Below are 19996 nucleotides of genomic sequence, written 5' to 3' on the forward strand. Positions count from 1 at the left end.
AATAAAAAATAAACCAGAGGGAGCATCGAGCAACGGCGTGACACACTAGCTGGCTCGGTTTGGCGGTGAACGGATGGTGTCACTACCACAGGCAGATTATCTGTGCCGGTTATTAACGCATATCAGTACCGGGTATTCCTGGCCAGACCCGACATGCGTGCAATGTTGTGGCATCCATAGATAAACATGTTGGCTGCAGCTTGGAGCCTTGGCCAATTATATTGTGTTAAACTTAATTTAGCACCTCACGCAGATGGCTTTGTTTCAATTTTTGTCCATTTGGTGATGGTGTGCTGGAGATGAGACAATGTGATTTGTGGACACTATTGTATGTTTGCCGATGCTTTATGGTTATAATTTCGTTTTTATTATGGTCTCTTGAACAACAAGTGCAAATTCATATTTTACAACATTTCTGACATACTAGAAAAGACAAACGAATTTCAATCAGTTCGACAGACATATTTTTAAGAACTTTGGAAAATAAAATCTACACAACCATCTCGATGAAGTGACCATACATATATATCCCATAGATGTTATAAACAATATAATCCAAAATCATGCATATATATATATATATATATATATATATATATATATATATATATATATATATATATATATATATATATATATATAGACACACACACACACACACATCACTGCCGCATGCAGGAAGGGCACATGCTATATATTCTTTATTTTGTCGAAGCCCTATTGTCACAAAATGACCTTATTAGCTCGGTTAAGTCAATTATTCAGATGTCAATAATTTCCATGCGACAGAAGATATTGTATGTCTATTACTCAAATCTGGATGCTAGTCTTGTAGACGGAGCCGGCCTTAAATTCAGCAGGGATGACATCATCGACAACGCGGTATCCGGCATTCTTGACGGCAAAGCGGACCGAGAAGGGGCCCTTAAGTGGTGCCTTGCTGTCGAGCGTCCAGGTGTTGGTTGGTGACTCCTTGAGCTCGGTCCAGTCGGGGGCACCTTTCTCCTTGACCTCCACCTCAGAGATAGCGACATTGGTGACGAGCTTTAGGCTGGTGGAGCTAGAGCCCTCACCGACCGTGAAGGTGAGTGCGGTGCCGCACGATCCAACAGCCAATAATGCCGCCAGCACCGCCGCGGCGAGCAGCAAGGAGGAGGAGGAGGCCATTGCACGAGGTAGCTAGTTAGTTGGTATTACCTTGCTAGTTCCTTGATCGATAGAGGGATGGATGGATGAGTGCGGCATCTATTTTACAGCTAGGTGCGTATTTATGCTTTGTGGAGGCAAGAAAGCCATGCATGGATGTTTGGTGCAGCAAAGAGATCGCTAACCAGCCCATTCATTGACAAACACTTGTATAATTGCTATAAATAAACATGTGCAACGTAGTCCCAGCTGCTTTGTTGTCATGCAAAGTAAGCCCAGCGCATGCAGACCTCTCAAAATACATGGGGCTTGCAATTAATCCTCGTATCATGGTATTTTAAACTCTTTTCAAAATGCATGTTAGGTCTGGAATGCCTTGTAATAGTAAATTGTAAGTGAAAGGGAGTCCAGCAATAACACCCACATCTTTTCACTTCACTTATGCTTATAAGCTAAAATTTAAATTTTTAACCTTAAATTTGGAGTTGATTTTAGGGATATTTATAGTATTTTATTTTCCATTCTTGGTTTTAGCTCGCTAGGAACACCTATATAAATTTTTTATTTACAAATTATTTTTAGTTTGAAAATATGTTGTTTGGTTTTTTTCTCCCCTGGTTTGGAGAAGATATTGAAGGTGTCTTTTTACTGATTCATGCCTCTACTCTGCTAGAATTTAATATTCTACAAATATGAAGCTACTTTTATAGTTTTGTTAACCTTGACTTGATTTTTTTTTTCAACTTGCATACTCTAAATATTGCAAACTAGGAATGCGGGATTACAGCAATTGTTTGTACTTGACCAAGCTATTCTTCAAACTGTATGCAAGGAATAATAGAATTAGTTCTACGAGTTCTGAAATTTTTGTGCATGATTGCAGCACATCTCCAACTCTAAGCATATAGCTTAATTAAATCTGCAAAAGAAGTACCGCTAAGGCATGCATGTGCGGCCTGTCTGCAAGCAGGAAATTTTATATGTTTCACTCAATTCGCATGCCTCCCCATTTTTTCCACTAATTCACGGACCTTTGAGAATCTACCACCGGGGATGTGAATTGCTTCATTTCATGTCAGCTTGTCCCCTTCTACTATTTTGTTTCTTTAATTTCATGAATTTTTCTGTCCTTGACAAAAAAAAATTAAAGACATTTTTCCTTTTCAAGTGACGGACAATTTTGCACCTTACGATGAGCGAGCAACATGTTGCATTGGCCTAGGTTGGTGAACCAGTACAATACTCACTGATGTTGTGTATCCCTCTACTATTATGATAATGTCATTAAAACCATTGATATAAGACAAAATTTGAATTTTTAACATTAAATTTAGAGTTGATCTTAGGTTTTTCACCGAAGTTTATTTTTCAGCATTAACTTTTAGATCGCTAGAAATACATATATAAAATTGTATTCATAAATTATTTTTCGTTTGCAAATATGTCGTTTGGAATCACCCCCCGGATTTCAAATTTGGATTTCGCGCTTTAATTCATTGTAGAGACCAAGAGGGAAAGCATGAAGTTGTTTGCCATGAACCACAATTCTGGCCTAAGCCCTAACAAACCAAATGAACTAAGCTAGTGCCATAGATTAAGAGAACCATCACTGGACGAAGGAACCAATTCTAGACATTTTTCGATGGATGAACATGTTGGTTGTAGTTTGGAGCCTTGGAACGATGCAGGTTATTAGGCCGGTTGTTAATGCATTTCAGTGCCGGGTATTCCTCGACTGATCCGACATGTCTGCACTGTTGTGTCAGCAATAGATAAACATGTTGGCTATAGCTTGGAGCCTTGGCCAATTATATGATATTAGTCTTAATTAGTTCATTTGGCAGCCGCCTTTGTTTCAATTTTTATCCAATGCCAACATTGGGTACTGGTCTGCTGCACATGCGATGAATGTGATTTGTGGACACCAAATGTTCTATTTCTAAAAAAGATAATCAAATTTCAATCATTTTTTCATACATATTTCTAAGTAAAAACTTTCGAAGAAAAAATCTACACAACCACCTCAATGAAGTGACCAAATATATGTGCCATTTCCAATAAATCTTATAAACAATTTAATCCAAAATCATGAGTACATATAGCTTCACAGCAACATGCAGGAAGGTCGCATGCTATGCTTTATTCTGTCTATGAACTATTGTCACAAAACAACCATAGAAAATTGATTATTTGCCCTCTTAAGGTAATTATTCAGATGTCAATAATTTCCATGCGACAGAAGATATTGTATGTCTATTACTCAAATCTGGATGCTAGTCTTGTAGACGGAGCCGGCCTTAAATTCAGCAGGGATGACATCATCGACAACGCGGTATCCGGCATTCTTGACGGCAAAGCGGACCGAGAAGGGGCCCTTAAGTGGTGCCTTGCTGTCGAGCGTCCAGGTGTTGGTTGGTGACTCCTTGAGCTCGGTCCAGTCGGGGGCACCTTTCTCCTTGACCTCCACCTCAGAGATAGCGACATTGGTGACGAGCTTTAGGCTGGTGGAGCTAGAGCCCTCACCGACCGTGAAGGTGAGTGCGGTGCCGCACGATCCAACAGCCAATAATGCCGCCAGCACCGCCGCGGCGAGCAGCAAGGAGGAGGAGGAGGCCATTGCACGAGGTAGCTAGTTAGTTGGTATTACCTTGCTAGTTCCTTGATCGATAGAGGGATGGATGGATGAGTGCGGCATCTATTTTACAGCTAGGTGCGTATTTATGCTTTGTGGAGGCAAGAAAGCCATGCATGGATGTTTGGTGCAGCAAAGAGATCGCTAACCAGCCCATTCATTGACAAACACTTGTATAATTGCTATAAATAAACATGTGCAACGTAGTCCCAGCTGCTTTGTTGTCATGCAAAGTAAGCCCAGCGCATGCAGACCTCTCAAAATACATGGGGCTTGCAATTAATCCTCGTATCATGGTATTTTAAACTCTTTTCAAAATGCATGTTAGGTCTGGAATGCCTTGTAATAGTAAATTGTAAGTGAAAGGGAGTCCAGCAATAACACCCACATCTTTTCACTTCACTTATGCTTATAAGCTAAAATTTAAATTTTTAACCTTAAATTTGGAGTTGATTTTAGGGATATTTATAGTATTTTATTTTCCATTCTTGGTTTTAGCTCGCTAGGAACACCTATATAAATTTTTTATTTACAAATTATTTTTAGTTTGAAAATATGTTGTTTGGTTTTTTTCTCCCCTGGTTTGGAGAAGATATTGAAGGTGTCTTTTTACTGATTCATGCCTCTACTCTGCTAGAATTTAATATTCTACAAATATGAAGCTACTTTTATAGTTTTGTTAACCTTGACTTGATTTTTTTTTTCAACTTGCATACTCTAAATATTGCAAACTAGGAATGCGGGATTACAGCAATTGTTTGTACTTGACCAAGCTATTCTTCAAACTGTATGCAAGGAATAATAGAATTAGTTCTACGAGTTCTGAAATTTTTGTGCATGATTGCAGCACATCTCCAACTCTAAGCATATAGCTTAATTAAATCTGCAAAAGAAGTACCGCTAAGGCATGCATGTGCGGCCTGTCTGCAAGCAGGAAATTTTATATGTTTCACTCAATTCGCATGCCTCCCCATTTTTTCCACTAATTCACGGACCTTTGAGAATCTACCACCGGGGATGTGAATTGCTTCATTTCATGTCAGCTTGTCCCCTTCTACTATTTTGTTTCTTTAATTTCATGAATTTTTCTGTCCTTGACAAAAAAAAATTAAAGACATTTTTCCTTTTCAAGTGACGGACAATTTTGCACCTTACGATGAGCGAGCAACATGTTGCATTGGCCTAGGTTGGTGAACCAGTACAATACTCACTGATGTTGTGTATCCCTCTACTATTATGATAATGTCATTAAAACCATTGATATAAGACAAAATTTGAATTTTTAACATTAAATTTAGAGTTGATCTTAGGTTTTTCACCGAAGTTTATTTTTCAGCATTAACTTTTAGATCGCTAGAAATACATATATAAAATTGTATTCATAAATTATTTTTCGTTTGCAAATATGTCGTTTGGAATCACCCCCCGGATTTCAAATTTGGATTTCGCGCTTTAATTCATTGTAGAGACCAAGAGGGAAAGCATGAAGTTGTTTGCCATGAACCACAATTCTGGCCTAAGCCCTAACAAACCAAATGAACTAAGCTAGTGCCATAGATTAAGAGAACCATCACTGGACGAAGGAACCAATTCTAGACATTTTTCGATGGATGAACATGTTGGTTGTAGTTTGGAGCCTTGGAACGATGCAGGTTATTAGGCCGGTTGTTAATGCATTTCAGTGCCGGGTATTCCTCGACTGATCCGACATGTCTGCACTGTTGTGTCAGCAATAGATAAACATGTTGGCTATAGCTTGGAGCCTTGGCCAATTATATGATATTAGTCTTAATTAGTTCATTTGGCAGCCGCCTTTGTTTCAATTTTTATCCAATGCCAACATTGGGTACTGGTCTGCTGCACATGCGATGAATGTGATTTGTGGACACCAAATGTTCTATTTCTAAAAAAGATAATCAAATTTCAATCATTTTTTCATACATATTTCTAAGTAAAAACTTTCGAAGAAAAAATCTACACAACCACCTCAATGAAGTGACCAAATATATGTGCCATTTCCAATAAATCTTATAAACAATTTAATCCAAAATCATGAGTACATATAGCTTCACAGCAACATGCAGGAAGGTCGCATGCTATGCTTTATTCTGTCTATGGCCTATTGTCACAAAACAACCATAGAAAATTGATTATTTGCCCTCTTAAGGTAATTATTCAGATGTCAATAATTTCCATGCGACAGAAGATATTGTATGTCTATTACTCAAATCTGGATGCTAGTCTTGTAGACGGAGCCGGCCTTAAATTCAGCAGGGATGACATCATCGACAACGCGGTATCCGGCATTCTTGACGGCAAAGCGGACCGAGAAGGGGCCCTTAAGTGGTGCCTTGCTGTCGAGCGTCCAGGTGTTGGTTGGTGACTCCTTGAGCTCGGTCCAGTCGGGGGCACCTTTCTCCTTGACCTCCACCTCAGAGATAGCGACATTGGTGACGAGCTTTAGGCTGGTGGAGCTAGAGCCCTCACCGACCGTGAAGGTGAGTGCGGTGCCGCACGATCCAACAGCCAATAATGCCGCCAGCACCGCCGCGGCGAGCAGCAAGGAGGAGGAGGAGGCCATTGCACGAGGTAGCTAGTTAGTTGGTATTACCTTGCTAGTTCCTTGATCGATAGAGGGATGGATGGATGAGTGCGGCATCTATTTTACAGCTAGGTGCGTATTTATGCTTTGTGGAGGCAAGAAAGCCATGCATGGATGTTTGGTGCAGCAAAGAGATCGCTAACCAGCCCATTCATTGACAAACACTTGTATAATTGCTATAAATAAACATGTGCAACGTAGTCCCAGCTGCTTTGTTGTCATGCAAAGTAAGCCCAGCGCATGCAGACCTCTCAAAATACATGGGGCTTGCAATTAATCCTCGTATCATGGTATTTTAAACTCTTTTCAAAATGCATGTTAGGTCTGGAATGCCTTGTAATAGTAAATTGTAAGTGAAAGGGAGTCCAGCAATAACACCCACATCTTTTCACTTCACTTATGCTTATAAGCTAAAATTTAAATTTTTAACCTTAAATTTGGAGTTGATTTTAGGGATATTTATAGTATTTTATTTTCCATTCTTGGTTTTAGCTCGCTAGGAACACCTATATAAATTTTTTATTTACAAATTATTTTTAGTTTGAAAATATGTTGTTTGGTTTTTTTCTCCCCTGGTTTGGAGAAGATATTGAAGGTGTCTTTTTACTGATTCATGCCTCTACTCTGCTAGAATTTAATATTCTACAAATATGAAGCTACTTTTATAGTTTTGTTAACCTTGACTTGATTTTTTTTTTTCAACTTGCATACTCTAAATATTGCAAACTAGGAATGCGGGATTACAGCAATTGTTTGTACTTGACCAAGCTATTCTTCAAATTGTATGCAAGGAATAATAGAATTAGTTCTACGAGTTCTGAAATTTTTGTGCATGATTGCAGCACATCTCCAACTCTAAGCATATAGCTTAATTAAATCTGCAAAAGAAGTACCGCTAAGGCATGCATGTGCGGCCTGTCTGCAAGCAGGAAATTTTATATGTTTCACTCAATTCGCATGCCTCCCCATTTTTTCCACTAATTCACGGACCTTTGAGAATCTACCACCGGGGATGTGAATTGCTTCATTTCATGTCAGCTTGTCCCCTTCTACTATTTTGTTTCTTTACTTTCATGAATTTTTCTGTCCTTGACAAAAAAAAATTAAAGACATTTTTCCTTTTCAAGTGACGGACAATTTTGCACCTTACGATGAGCGAGCAACATGTTGCATTGGCCTAGGTTGGTGAACCAGTACAATACTCACTGATGTTGTGTATCCCTCTACTATTATGATAATGTCATTAAAACCATTGATATAAGACAAAATTTGAATTTTTAACATTAAATTTAGAGTTGATCTTAGGTTTTTCACCGAAGTTTATTTTTCAGCATTAACTTTTAGATCGCTAGAAATACATATATAAAATTGTATTCATAAATTATTTTTCGTTTGCAAATATGTCGTTTGGAATCACCCCCCGGATTTCAAATTTGGATTTCGCGCTTTAATTCATTGTAGAGACCAGGAGGGAAAGCATGAAGTTGTTTGCCATGAACCACAATTCTGGCCTAAGCCCTAACAAACCAAATGAACTAAGCTAGTGCCATAGATTAAGAGAACCATCACTGGACGAAGGAACCAATTCTAGACATTTTTCGATGGATGAACATGTTGGTTGTAGTTTGGAGCCTTGGAACGATGCAGGTTATTAGGCCGGTTGTTAATGCATTTCAGTGCCGGGTATTCCTCGACTGATCCGACATGTCTGCACTGTTGTGTCAGCAATAGATAAACATGTTGGCTATAGCTTGGAGCCTTGGCCAATTATATGATATTAGTCTTAATTAGTTCATTTGGCAGCCGCCTTTGTTTCAATTTTTATCCAATGCCAACATTGGGTACTGGTCTGCTGCACATGCGATGAATGTGATTTGTGGACACCAAATGTTCTATTTCTAAAAAAGATAATCAAATTTCAATCATTTTTTCATACATATTTCTAAGTAAAAACTTTCGAAGAAAAAATCTACACAACCACCTCAATGAAGTGACCAAATATATGTGCCATTTCCAATAAATCTTATAAACAATTTAATCCAAAATCATGAGTACATATAGCTTCACAGCAACATGCAGGAAGGTCGCATGCTATGCTTTATTCTGTCTATGAACTATTGTCACAAAACAACCATAGAAAATTGATTATTTGCCCTCTTAAGGTAATTATTCAGATGTCAATAATTTCCATGCGACAGAAGATATTGTATGTCTATTACTCAAATCTGGATGCTAGTCTTGTAGACGGAGCCGGCCTTAAATTCAGCAGGGATGACATCATCGACAACGCGGTATCCGGCATTCTTGACGGCAAAGCGGACCGAGAAGGGGCCCTTAAGTGGTGCCTTGCTGTCGAGCGTCCAGGTGTTGGTTGGTGACTCCTTGAGCTCGGTCCAGTCGGGGGCACCTTTCTCCTTGACCTCCACCTCAGAGATAGCGACATTGGTGACGAGCTTTAGGCTGGTGGAGCTAGAGCCCTCACCGACCGTGAAGGTGAGTGCGGTGCCGCACGATCCAACAGCCAATAATGCCGCCAGCACCGCCGCGGCGAGCAGCAAGGAGGAGGAGGAGGCCATTGCACGAGGTAGCTAGTTAGTTGGTATTACCTTGCTAGTTCCTTGATCGATAGAGGGATGGATGGATGAGTGCGGCATCTATTTTACAGCTAGGTGCGTATTTATGCTTTGTGGAGGCAAGAAAGCCATGCATGGATGTTTGGTGCAGCAAAGAGATCGCTAACCAGCCCATTCATTGACAAACACTTGTATAATTGCTATAAATAAACATGTGCAACGTAGTCCCAGCTGCTTTGTTGTCATGCAAAGTAAGCCCAGCGCATGCAGACCTCTCAAAATACATGGGGCTTGCAATTAATCCTCGTATCATGGTATTTTAAACTCTTTTCAAAATGCATGTTAGGTCTGGAATGCCTTGTAATAGTAAATTGTAAGTGAAAGGGAGTCCAGCAATAACACCCACATCTTTTCACTTCACTTATGCTTATAAGCTAAAATTTAAATTTTTAACCTTAAATTTGGAGTTGATTTTAGGGATATTTATAGTATTTTATTTTCCATTCTTGGTTTTAGCTCGCTAGGAACACCTATATAAATTTTTTATTTACAAATTATTTTTAGTTTGAAAATATGTTGTTTGGTTTTTTTCTCCCCTGGTTTGGAGAAGATATTGAAGGTGTCTTTTTACTGATTCATGCCTCTACTCTGCTAGAATTTAATATTCTACAAATATGAAGCTACTTTTATAGTTTTGTTAACCTTGACTTGATTTTTTTTTTCAACTTGCATACTCTAAATATTGCAAACTAGGAATGCGGGATTACAGCAATTGTTTGTACTTGACCAAGCTATTCTTCAAACTGTATGCAAGGAATAATAGAATTAGTTCTACGAGTTCTGAAATTTTTGTGCATGATTGCAGCACATCTCCAACTCTAAGCATATAGCTTAATTAAATCTGCAAAAGAAGTACCGCTAAGGCATGCATGTGCGGCCTGTCTGCAAGCAGGAAATTTTATATGTTTCACTCAATTCGCATGCCTCCCCATTTTTTCCACTAATTCACGGACCTTTGAGAATCTACCACCGGGGATGTGAATTGCTTCATTTCATGTCAGCTTGTCCCCTTCTACTATTTTGTTTCTTTAATTTCATGAATTTTTCTGTCCTTGACAAAAAAAAATTAAAGACATTTTTCCTTTTCAAGTGACGGACAATTTTGCACCTTACGATGAGCGAGCAACATGTTGCATTGGCCTAGGTTGGTGAACCAGTACAATACTCACTGATGTTGTGTATCCCTCTACTATTATGATAATGTCATTAAAACCATTGATATAAGACAAAATTTGAATTTTTAACATTAAATTTAGAGTTGATCTTAGGTTTTTCACCGAAGTTTATTTTTCAGCATTAACTTTTAGATCGCTAGAAATACATATATAAAATTGTATTCATAAATTATTTTTCGTTTGCAAATATGTCGTTTGGAATCACCCCCCGGATTTCAAATTTGGATTTCGCGCTTTAATTCATTGTAGAGACCAAGAGGGAAAGCATGAAGTTGTTTGCCATGAACCACAATTCTGGCCTAAGCCCTAACAAACCAAATGAACTAAGCTAGTGCCATAGATTAAGAGAACCATCACTGGACGAAGGAACCAATTCTAGACATTTTTCGATGGATGAACATGTTGGTTGTAGTTTGGAGCCTTGGAACGATGCAGGTTATTAGGCCGGTTGTTAATGCATTTCAGTGCCGGGTATTCCTCGACTGATCCGACATGTCTGCACTGTTGTGTCAGCAATAGATAAACATGTTGGCTATAGCTTGGAGCCTTGGCCAATTATATGATATTAGTCTTAATTAGTTCATTTGGCAGCCGCCTTTGTTTCAATTTTTATCCAATGCCAACATTGGGTACTGGTCTGCTGCACATGCGATGAATGTGATTTGTGGACACCAAATGTTCTATTTCTAAAAAAGATAATCAAATTTCAATCATTTTTTCATACATATTTCTAAGTAAAAACTTTCGAAGAAAAAATCTACACAACCACCTCAATGAAGTGACCAAATATATGTGCCATTTCCAATAAATCTTATAAACAATTTAATCCAAAATCATGAGTACATATAGCTTCACAGCAACATGCAGGAAGGTCGCATGCTATGCTTTATTCTGTCTATGGCCTATTGTCACAAAACAACCATAGAAAATTGATTATTTGCCCTCTTAAGGTAATTATTCAGATGTCAATAATTTCCATGCGACAGAAGATATTGTATGTCTATTACTCAAATCTGGATGCTAGTCTTGTAGACGGAGCCGGCCTTAAATTCAGCAGGGATGACATCATCGACAACGCGGTATCCGGCATTCTTGACGGCAAAGCGGACCGAGAAGGGGCCCTTAAGTGGTGCCTTGCTGTCGAGCGTCCAGGTGTTGGTTGGTGACTCCTTGAGCTCGGTCCAGTCGGGGGCACCTTTCTCCTTGACCTCCACCTCAGAGATAGCGACATTGGTGACGAGCTTTAGGCTGGTGGAGCTAGAGCCCTCACCGACCGTGAAGGTGAGTGCGGTGCCGCACGATCCAACAGCCAATAATGCCGCCAGCACCGCCGCGGCGAGCAGCAAGGAGGAGGAGGAGGCCATTGCACGAGGTAGCTAGTTAGTTGGTATTACCTTGCTAGTTCCTTGATCGATAGAGGGATGGATGGATGAGTGCGGCATCTATTTTACAGCTAGGTGCGTATTTATGCTTTGTGGAGGCAAGAAAGCCATGCATGGATGTTTGGTGCAGCAAAGAGTGTGGTGTTGAGGAATGGATGGATGAGTGTGGTGTTGATTTTGCAGCTAGGTGCGTATTTACGGGCAGCGGAGGAAAGAAAGCTAGACATGGATGTATGGTGAACCAGAGAGATCGTTGGTTGGTCCATTCATCAGCAAACACTTGTACAATTGCTATAAATAAATCTGTGGCAGGCAATCCCGGTTGTTTTTGTTGTCAAACAAAAAGTAAGACCAGCGCATGCAGACCTAGTCTCTTGTCTACTTTCTATTTACTTATAATGCTTGTTATGTCTAGAATGTACAAATACTTACGTGTAAGTGAAAGGGAGTTCGTAAATAAGTTTTACAAAGATATTAAAGTTATCTTTTTACCAGTTTGTCTCTCAACATTGCTAGAATTTAATGTGGCAAAAAATATATGCATGGGGCTACTTTATAGTTTTGCCATCTCACGGACTATATATTGCTAATTGAGAATCCATATTTTTAGGGATTTTTTATCATCATTGGAAAATATCTTGAGGTAACAAAAATTTAACTATAAAATTTTAGTACCTTAATGTGTCGTACGTGTGAGGATGTGTTGTTGAGTATGTGCTAAGCAACAATATAATATGATGAATGTATAAAACTCTCTTGTAAAGAATTGATAAACATTACTTCTGATCATTGAGTTAGTAAAATACTGATATATTCTTATAAATTAATGGTTGAAATCAATTTTACTGGTAGTATAATAATATTAGTAAAAAAGCACAATAGTGTTTCTCATCTTGGATAGCTTTTTATCCACAAACAGGACCCAAATGAACCAGCTGCTGCCGGCCTGTGAGTTTTGACTGGGTGGCGCGCAACTGGTAGAAATCGTCATGGGTAACTGCAGTTGGCAGCTACTTCCTCTGTTTTATATTATAAGATTTTCTAGTTTTATTTAAATTCATATAATACTAATAAATATATACATATATATAAATTATATACATAGATCAATTGATAAATTTAAGCAAAAATAAAGTCTTACGATATGAAACAAAGAGAGTATAATTGTTAGCTGATGGCCACCATCGTCCCTCCTCTCTCTCTCTTCAAATTAAAACCCTACAGAGCAATGGTGTAGGGGCGCTCCTCGGTGCAGCGGCAGCATTCGCCCTCCCACGCGCGATGTTGTGGTAGTAAGTACTCTCTCCTATTTGATGTTAGTTAGTTTAAAATTAAACTAAGAAACATCGTATATTTGCATATGGAGGGAGTATTATATAAAGTGCATTTATTGTTTCCTATAGCTTCGAGCCTTATCCAATTATACCATGTTAAGCTTAATTTAGCTCTTCCCGCAGATAGCTTCATTTCCATGTTATTCATTGTCCATGCCATGCATTTGGCTCTGGAGGTTGGGCAAATGTGAATTGTGGGCACTGCATAGTTTATACCGACCTCTGAATAAGCTAACAGACACAAGTGTAAATACCACCTTTTCTGTATTCTAACACGCTAAAATGATAAAACAACAACGTGACTTTTACATCATTTCTGATATGCTAAAAAGATTAACGGAATTCAATCATTAAGCATACACATATATTAAAACTTTGGAAAAACCAAATGTACAAACCCATCTCGATTATGGTTGACCAAATATATCGTTTCCCATAAATCGTACTCCATCCGTTTCAAAATGAAAGACTTTCTAGCCTTGCCTAAATTCATATAGATGCTAATGAATCTAAATATGTGTGTGTCTATATATATATATATATATATATATATTCATCAATAGATGAATTTAAACAAGACTAGAAAGTCTTATAATATGAAACGAAGGTAGTATATAAACAATACAGTTCAAAATCATGTGCACATATAGCTCCGTATCAACTCGTAGAAAGGACTCGTGCTAGCTTTACTTTATCAATGATCTATCGCCACAAAATAACCATAGAAAGTTAAGTGTTGGCTCCCTCACACGTGAGCGTAACCTCTCCTAGAAGAATTATGTAGTGGTCAATAATTTCCATGCGATACAAAGACCCACGAATGTCTGTTACTCAAGTCTATACACTACTCCTGTAGACGGAGCCAACATCATATTCGGCGGGGATGATGTTGTCAATGACACGGTAACCGCCATTCTTAACGAGGAAGCGAACGGAGATAGGGCCCTTGAGCGTCGCCTTGCTGTCGAATGTCCAGGTGTTGGCTGGCGACTCCTTGAGCGATGTCCACTCATTGGCACCCTGCTCCTTAATCTCCACCTCGGAGACGGCGCCCTTGGTGACGAGGGTCAGGCTGGTGGAGCTAGACACTGTGAAGGTTAGCTCGGTGGCACACGAGGCAACAACCAAGTGTGCTACCAGCGTAGCTGCCACAAGCAAGTAAGGAGATGAGGCCATTGGTGTAGCCTTGCCTTTTCCTTGATTGATAGGTGCGCTTTTATAGGCTACAAAGCAAAGGAAAAAAAAAGCCAGGAATGGACGTAAGGCACGCCATGGAGATCGCTGGCAAACATGTTCAGTGATAAACACTGGTAAAATTGCTATAAATAAATCTATGTTAGGTAGTTTTTTGGTTGCCTTGTTGTCATCCAAAATAAGCCCAGCACATGCAGACCTCTCAGAAAAGCAAAGGCATGCAGTCCTCATCTCTTGTCTATTTTTTTTACTGCTCTATCCGTTTCACAATGTAAGTCTTTATAGCATTGTATAGATTCATAGATGTTAATAAATATAAACATATATATAAATTATATATATTCATCAATGAATGAATTTAGACAAAAGTAAAAAACTTACAATATAAAACGGAGGTAGTAATAAATATTGCTTCTTAGGTCTGACATGCACAAGTGTAAGGGAAAAGGAGTTCATAGTGCAGCAACAAGTAAAAAAGATATCAAAGCCATTTTTTACTGATTCATGTCTCAACATTGCTAGATTTAAATACGTTGCAAAATATATTATGCCACTTTTGTAGTTTTGTATGCCTTGATTTGTTTGTGGACGCACAGACCGTAAAGAATGCATGCTAACTAGGAATGCAGGATTAATTAGAGTAGTTGTTTGTAATTGATCAATCTTTCTTTTCAGTATGCGGGGTTAGAGTTCTGAATTTATTTTGTTGCATGACTACTACACATCTAAAGCCTATGACCTAGGTCAGCCAAGCAGTATTGCGGGGTTAGACAATTTGTATTAAAAAAGGGCATTTTCCAGAAAGTACCATAAACTACCACTGTTTTCTATGTAAAATATTTTTGATATATTCTAGTATTTAAGATACTAAGAGATACCAAATTTTACATAGAAAAAAATGATACCTTCTAATACCTTCTCAAGGATGGTAAAATTGCTCATTAAAAAACATTAAAAAAACATAAGTGCAAATGTGACTATACAGCATTTGTCACATGCTAAAAGAGATAAACAAACTTCAGTCATTTGGACATACATATGTATATAAACATTTGAAAATCAAATGTACACAACCATCTAAATGAAGGTTGACCGATTATACCAATGCTTATAGTTTTTGGTTGCCCTTGTCTACTTCGTTCTTTTACTTGTCAATAATTAATGCTTGTTAGGTTCTGGAAGCACAATAATGAAGTTTTAAGTGAATGGGACAATGGGAGTTCACCAACGAGTTTTGAGAAGATATTAAAATCATCTTTTTACTGATTCATGCATCAACATTGCTAGAATTAAATATGTTGCAAAATATATTAATCTACTTTATTTTATAGTTTTGTCAGAACGCAGTCTATAAAATATCCCAACTAGGAATGCAGGATTAGAGCATACTGTCTGTAATTGATCAATATGTTCTTTAGAATGCAGGCTAGGAATTATTTCTTTCATCCAATTAATTGACTAGACAGTTTTGCACCTGGGTAATTAGGTGACAGCGACTTAAGGTACACACCAGATGAAAGAACTTAAAATGTACACAACCATCTCGATGAAGTTTGGCCAATTATACCATTTTTCCAATCAATCTTATATAAAATATATAATTCAAAATTCTGCACACATATAGCTCCACAGCAACATGCATGAAGGGTACATGTATATATGCTTTATTTTGTTGATGGACAGTTGCCACAAAATAACCATATAAAGTTAATTATTCCTCACTCGCATAGCAGCTTGGCCTCTCTTAAAAGAATTGTTTAGAGGTCAATAATCTCAATGTGGCACAAGGCCATGCATGTCTACTTAAATCTTAATGCCACTCTTGTAGACGGAGCCGGTCTTAAATTCAGCAGGGATGACATCATCGACAACGCGGTATCCGGCATTCTTGACGGCAAAGCGGACCGAGAAGGGGCCTTTAAGTGCTGCCTTGCTGTCGAGTGTCCAGGTGTTGGTCGGCGACTCCTTAAGCTCCGTCCAGTCAGGGGCACCTTTCTCCTTGACCTCCACCTCAGAGATCGCGACATTGGTGACAAGGACCAAACTGTTGACGCCGAAGCCCTTTCCGACCGTGAAGGTGAGCTCAGTGGCACATGAACCAATAGCTAGTAGTGCCGCCAACGTTGCTGCGGTGAGCAAGATAGAGGATGAGGAGGTCATTGCCGAGGTAGCTAGTTAGTTGGTGTAACCTTGCTTGTTCTTGATCGATCAAGGGTTGGATGAGTGTGTGTCGCCTCGTTGTTGCAGCTGCGTGTGTATTTATGGGTGATGGAGGCAAGAAAATTAGGCATAGATGTATGGTGCGCCATGGAGATAGCTGACCGGCTTGTTCATAGACAAACACTTCTACATTTGCTATAAATAAATTTGTTCTAGCATGCATCCCTCTCAAAAAGCACAGGCATGCAGTCTTCATGCATCTCTTCTCTAGTTTTTTGCATTTACAAGTAATGCAATTTTGCAAATTACCTCTTCATGTTCCACTCTAAGTAGTTTATATATTTATTTGAACTAGGGTCAGTCACGGATTACCCACGGACCGACCTATGTCCATCCTAGCCCACTCGTACCCACTCTTCTTCCTCTCTTCTTCTTTGCTCCATCAGCAGATCAATTAAGGTAGCATGAGATTTTTTTTTGTGTCGCCTTCTCCAACTCTCCTGATCTGATAATCCCCAACTATCTAACCGGCAGTACAGGAGCAACGGATATGACAAGTATACATACTGGCCAGTGTTGACTCTGGCACACATAATAGCATCTATACCTGTGTGACGAATAATAGCATATTTATATATTACGCCGTTAAGTATGTTCCAATTTTTACATATGAAAGGTGAATGGCTGGGGCGCCTCTTGCCCTGGCCACGTCATCCGGATTTTTCTGGCCATCTGATCTGGGATGGGCGGCTGGATAGCTGGGGGCGGGGCGTCGCCACGCGTCGGTGCGGTGGGTTCGCGGGAGCGTGCCACGCCGCCCGCCACGCACACCGAAACGCACCGCTTCTGCGCTGCTCGACCTGCTTGCTCCCCTTCCCCTCCTCGCGTCGATGCGGCCGCTTCTCCTCCTCGGCCACCTCGCTATTTCCTCTCAACGACGGAAGCCGGGGCGGCGGCCGGCGGCGGAGGCGTGCTCTAACGGCGTCGGCGGGCGGCACGACCCGCGGGCCCCCGCTCGACGGCCGACGGGAGCGGCGGCGTTCCGCTGTGCTGTCGCCAAGGCCCGTACCGATGGACTCGGACGGTGTGGGCGCCGGACGAGCGCGCCACGCGCCTCTTTCCATCGCCGCTTCTTCTCCTCCGCATCCATCGGTGTTTCGCTGGCTCTTTTGCTCGCCCCCCAAAACCCTAGCCCGCTCTCTCCACCTCGTCGACGGCCTCCGGCGACGGCTGTCTTCTCGACAGGCGGCGGCCCTAACGGCAGCGCCAGTGCGGCCGGCGGCGGCGGACGGCAGGCGCGGCGGGACCCGCCCGGCGGCCGACGGGAACACCAGCGTCTCGCTGTGCTGTCGGCAGGGCCCGTCCGGATGAGGCAGACGGTGCGGGTGGCGGCGGGGACCGTAACGACGGCGGTGGAGGACAGGTGCAGCACCTGGTAATAAAATTAACATTAGCAGCTTCGTTCACCTCACCGGTCAGGTCAGTTCGTCACACGCGGACAAGGACAGCTCGCCCAGTTTGTGAATCGCGACAGGCTTCTTCCTCCGCATTCGAGAAGAGAGAGAGAGAGAGAGAGAGAGACGTCCATCTCGCTGCGCGTCGCGGCCCCGCGGCGGCGGCGGCCACGACCGCGCTGCTGCCACCGTTGCGGCCGGCGGTGCGGGCTGCGTCGTGCAAGAACAACGGCGCCGCCCTTTCTTAAGAATTTTCTACCGTTTGATTTATTGGTGGAATACTTCGTATTGTGCGACTACTACAGTGCAAATTAGCAGTACAGATTATTGTTTGATCATTTACGCCCTTTCTTTTGTCTTTTGCAGAGTGCTATTCCTTGCATAAGGCACAGCCATACACAGATCTTTTCTCGTGGAACTGTTTGCTCTGCTAGCACCTTGCAGTGTAATCTCATGGATCAAGTAAGGCACCGGCATTCTGTGCAAATAATCGTTTAATACCTACTATTTTTCCTTCGTTAGGCAGGGTGTGTGCACAGTCTTGTTTCTTTATCCTTCTTCATCTTCTTCCTCCTCCTTTTGATGATGCAATTAGAGGTGAGACAAAGCTAGGAAGTACATAGGAAAAATGGTTGGATAGATTAGGGAAAAGAAATCAGGTCTAATGGATGAGCCGTGTGATCTTCCATGCCATGGGTTTTGAGGTGTCAACAAGCTTGCTTGCTTAGATATACCATTTTTCCAATCAATCTTATATAAAATATACAATTCAAAATTCGCACATATAGCTCCACAGCAACATGCATGAAGGGTACATGCTATATATGCTTTATTTTGTTGATGGACAGTTGCCACGAAATAACCATATAAAGTTAATTATTCCTCACTCGCATAGCAGCTTGGCCTCTCTTAAAAGAATTGTTTAGAGGTCAATAATCTCCATTGGGCACAAGGCCATGCATGTCTACTTAAATCTTAATGCCGCTCTTGTATACGGAGCCAGTCTTAAATTCAGCAGGGATGACATCATCGACAACGCGGTATCCGGCATTTTTGACGGCAAAGCGGACCGAGAAGGGGCCCTTAAGTGCTGCCTTGCTGTCGAGTGTCCAGGTGTTGGTCGGCGACTCCTTAAGCTCCGTCCAGTCAGAGGCGCCTTTCTCCTTGACCTCCACCTCAGAGATCGCGACATTGGTGACAAGGGCCAGGCTGTTGGCGCTGGAGCCCTTTCCGACTGTGAAGGTCAGCTCAGTGGCACATGAGCCAATAGCCAGCAATGCCGCCAACGTTGCAGCGGTGAGCAAGATAGAGGGTGAGGAAGCCATTGCCAAGGTAGCTAGCTAGTTGGTGTAACCTAGCTTGTTCTTGATCGATCAAGGGATGTATGAGTGTGTGTGTCTCCTCGTTGTTGCAGCTGTGTATGTATTTATGGGCGATGGAGGCAAGAAAACTAGGCATAGATGTACGGCACGCCACGGAGATCGCTGACCGACTTGTTCATGGACAAACACTTGTACACTTGCTATAAATAAATCTGTTCTAGCATGCATACCTCTCATTTCAAAAACACAGGCATGCAGTCTTCATCTCTTCTCTACTTTTTTTGCATTTATAAGTTGTGCAATTATGCAAATTACCTCTCCCGATCTGATAATCCCCAACTATCAACCGGCAGTACATAAGCACCGGATATGCCTATAGGGATAATAGCATATATATTACGCCGTTAAGTATCCAATAGAGATAATTGAGTATCCTAGTGGTGCTTATTAATTACGTGTCAGTGATGTTTACTCCATTTCAGAGAAAAAACTCACGATGTGCAAATTCATCTACAACTCACAATTTACTATCGTCTACAGAAACTATATGTCAATAACTCCATTTCGGAGAAAAAAATCACGATGTACAAATTTATCTGCAACTCACAATTTACTATCGTCTACAGAAACTATATGTCAATAACTCCATTTCGGAGAAAAAATCACGATGTACAAATTCATCTACAACTCACAATTTACTATCGTCTACAGAAACTATATGTCAATACAAAGATTAAGGTGGAGTAGTTGTCCAAAATTTGATGTAATGAATATATGTTTGCCAAGTAAATGGCTTTTCTAACTAGTCAATGGAGAAGGAATTTGGCAAAATATCTTGTGAAATAAGTACCTAATAATAAACCTCTCACTTCAATGTCTTATATAAGCAGGGGTGGAGCTAGGGGTTTTTTATGGTGTCAAATGATACCAATAAAATTTTATAAATATTGACACCAATGATT

At 40.6% G+C, this 19996-nt stretch overlaps 8 protein-coding genes across 8 annotated transcripts; all 8 read right to left on the reverse strand.

The window, feature by feature from the left end:
• Positions 1-662: 662 nt before the first annotated feature.
• On the reverse strand, positions 663-1297 carry LOC121054766 (pollen allergen Phl p 2-like). The gene has a single exon (XM_040525391.1). It carries the CDS (start codon positions 1165-1167, stop codon positions 811-813), a length of 357 nt encoding a protein of 118 aa, XP_040381325.1. The 5' UTR covers positions 1168-1297; the 3' UTR covers positions 663-810.
• Positions 1298-3178: 1881 nt separating this feature from the next.
• LOC121054756 (pollen allergen Phl p 2-like) lies at positions 3179-3884 on the reverse strand. Its single transcript, XM_040525361.1, has one exon. It carries the CDS (start codon positions 3761-3763, stop codon positions 3407-3409), a length of 357 nt encoding a protein of 118 aa, XP_040381295.1. The 5' UTR covers positions 3764-3884; the 3' UTR covers positions 3179-3406.
• Positions 3885-5774: 1890 nt separating this feature from the next.
• Positions 5775-6481, reverse strand: LOC121054758 (pollen allergen Phl p 2-like). The gene has a single exon (XM_040525365.1). The coding sequence runs from the start codon at positions 6357-6359 to the stop codon at positions 6003-6005; it is 357 nt and encodes a 118-aa protein (XP_040381299.1). The 5' UTR covers positions 6360-6481; the 3' UTR covers positions 5775-6002.
• A 1890-nt stretch (positions 6482-8371) lies between these two features.
• Positions 8372-9060, reverse strand: LOC121054657 (pollen allergen Phl p 2-like). The gene has a single exon (XM_040524783.1). It carries the CDS (start codon positions 8954-8956, stop codon positions 8600-8602), a length of 357 nt encoding a protein of 118 aa, XP_040380717.1. The 5' UTR covers positions 8957-9060; the 3' UTR covers positions 8372-8599.
• A 1907-nt stretch (positions 9061-10967) lies between these two features.
• On the reverse strand, positions 10968-11721 carry LOC121054656 (pollen allergen Phl p 2-like). The gene has a single exon (XM_040524782.1). The coding sequence runs from the start codon at positions 11550-11552 to the stop codon at positions 11196-11198; it is 357 nt and encodes a 118-aa protein (XP_040380716.1). The 5' UTR covers positions 11553-11721; the 3' UTR covers positions 10968-11195.
• Positions 11722-13566: 1845 nt separating this feature from the next.
• Positions 13567-14084, reverse strand: LOC102701089 (pollen allergen Phl p 2-like). Its single transcript, XM_006657159.2, has one exon. The coding sequence runs from the start codon at positions 14078-14080 to the stop codon at positions 13742-13744; it is 339 nt and encodes a 112-aa protein (XP_006657222.1). The 5' UTR covers positions 14081-14084; the 3' UTR covers positions 13567-13741.
• A 1561-nt stretch (positions 14085-15645) lies between these two features.
• LOC102700627 (pollen allergen Phl p 2-like) lies at positions 15646-16331 on the reverse strand. Its single transcript, XM_006656271.3, has one exon. It carries the CDS (start codon positions 16256-16258, stop codon positions 15902-15904), a length of 357 nt encoding a protein of 118 aa, XP_006656334.1. The 5' UTR covers positions 16259-16331; the 3' UTR covers positions 15646-15901.
• A 2101-nt stretch (positions 16332-18432) lies between these two features.
• Positions 18433-19113, reverse strand: LOC102700904 (pollen allergen Lol p 2-A-like). Its single transcript, XM_006656272.3, has one exon. The coding sequence runs from the start codon at positions 19035-19037 to the stop codon at positions 18681-18683; it is 357 nt and encodes a 118-aa protein (XP_006656335.1). The 5' UTR covers positions 19038-19113; the 3' UTR covers positions 18433-18680.
• Positions 19114-19996: the final 883 nt, after the last annotated feature.

The sequence above is a fragment of the Oryza brachyantha genome, chromosome 6, assembly GCF_000231095.2.
Source record: "Oryza brachyantha chromosome 6, ObraRS2, whole genome shotgun sequence".
Classification (NCBI taxonomy): Eukaryota; Viridiplantae; Streptophyta; class Magnoliopsida; order Poales; family Poaceae; genus Oryza; species Oryza brachyantha.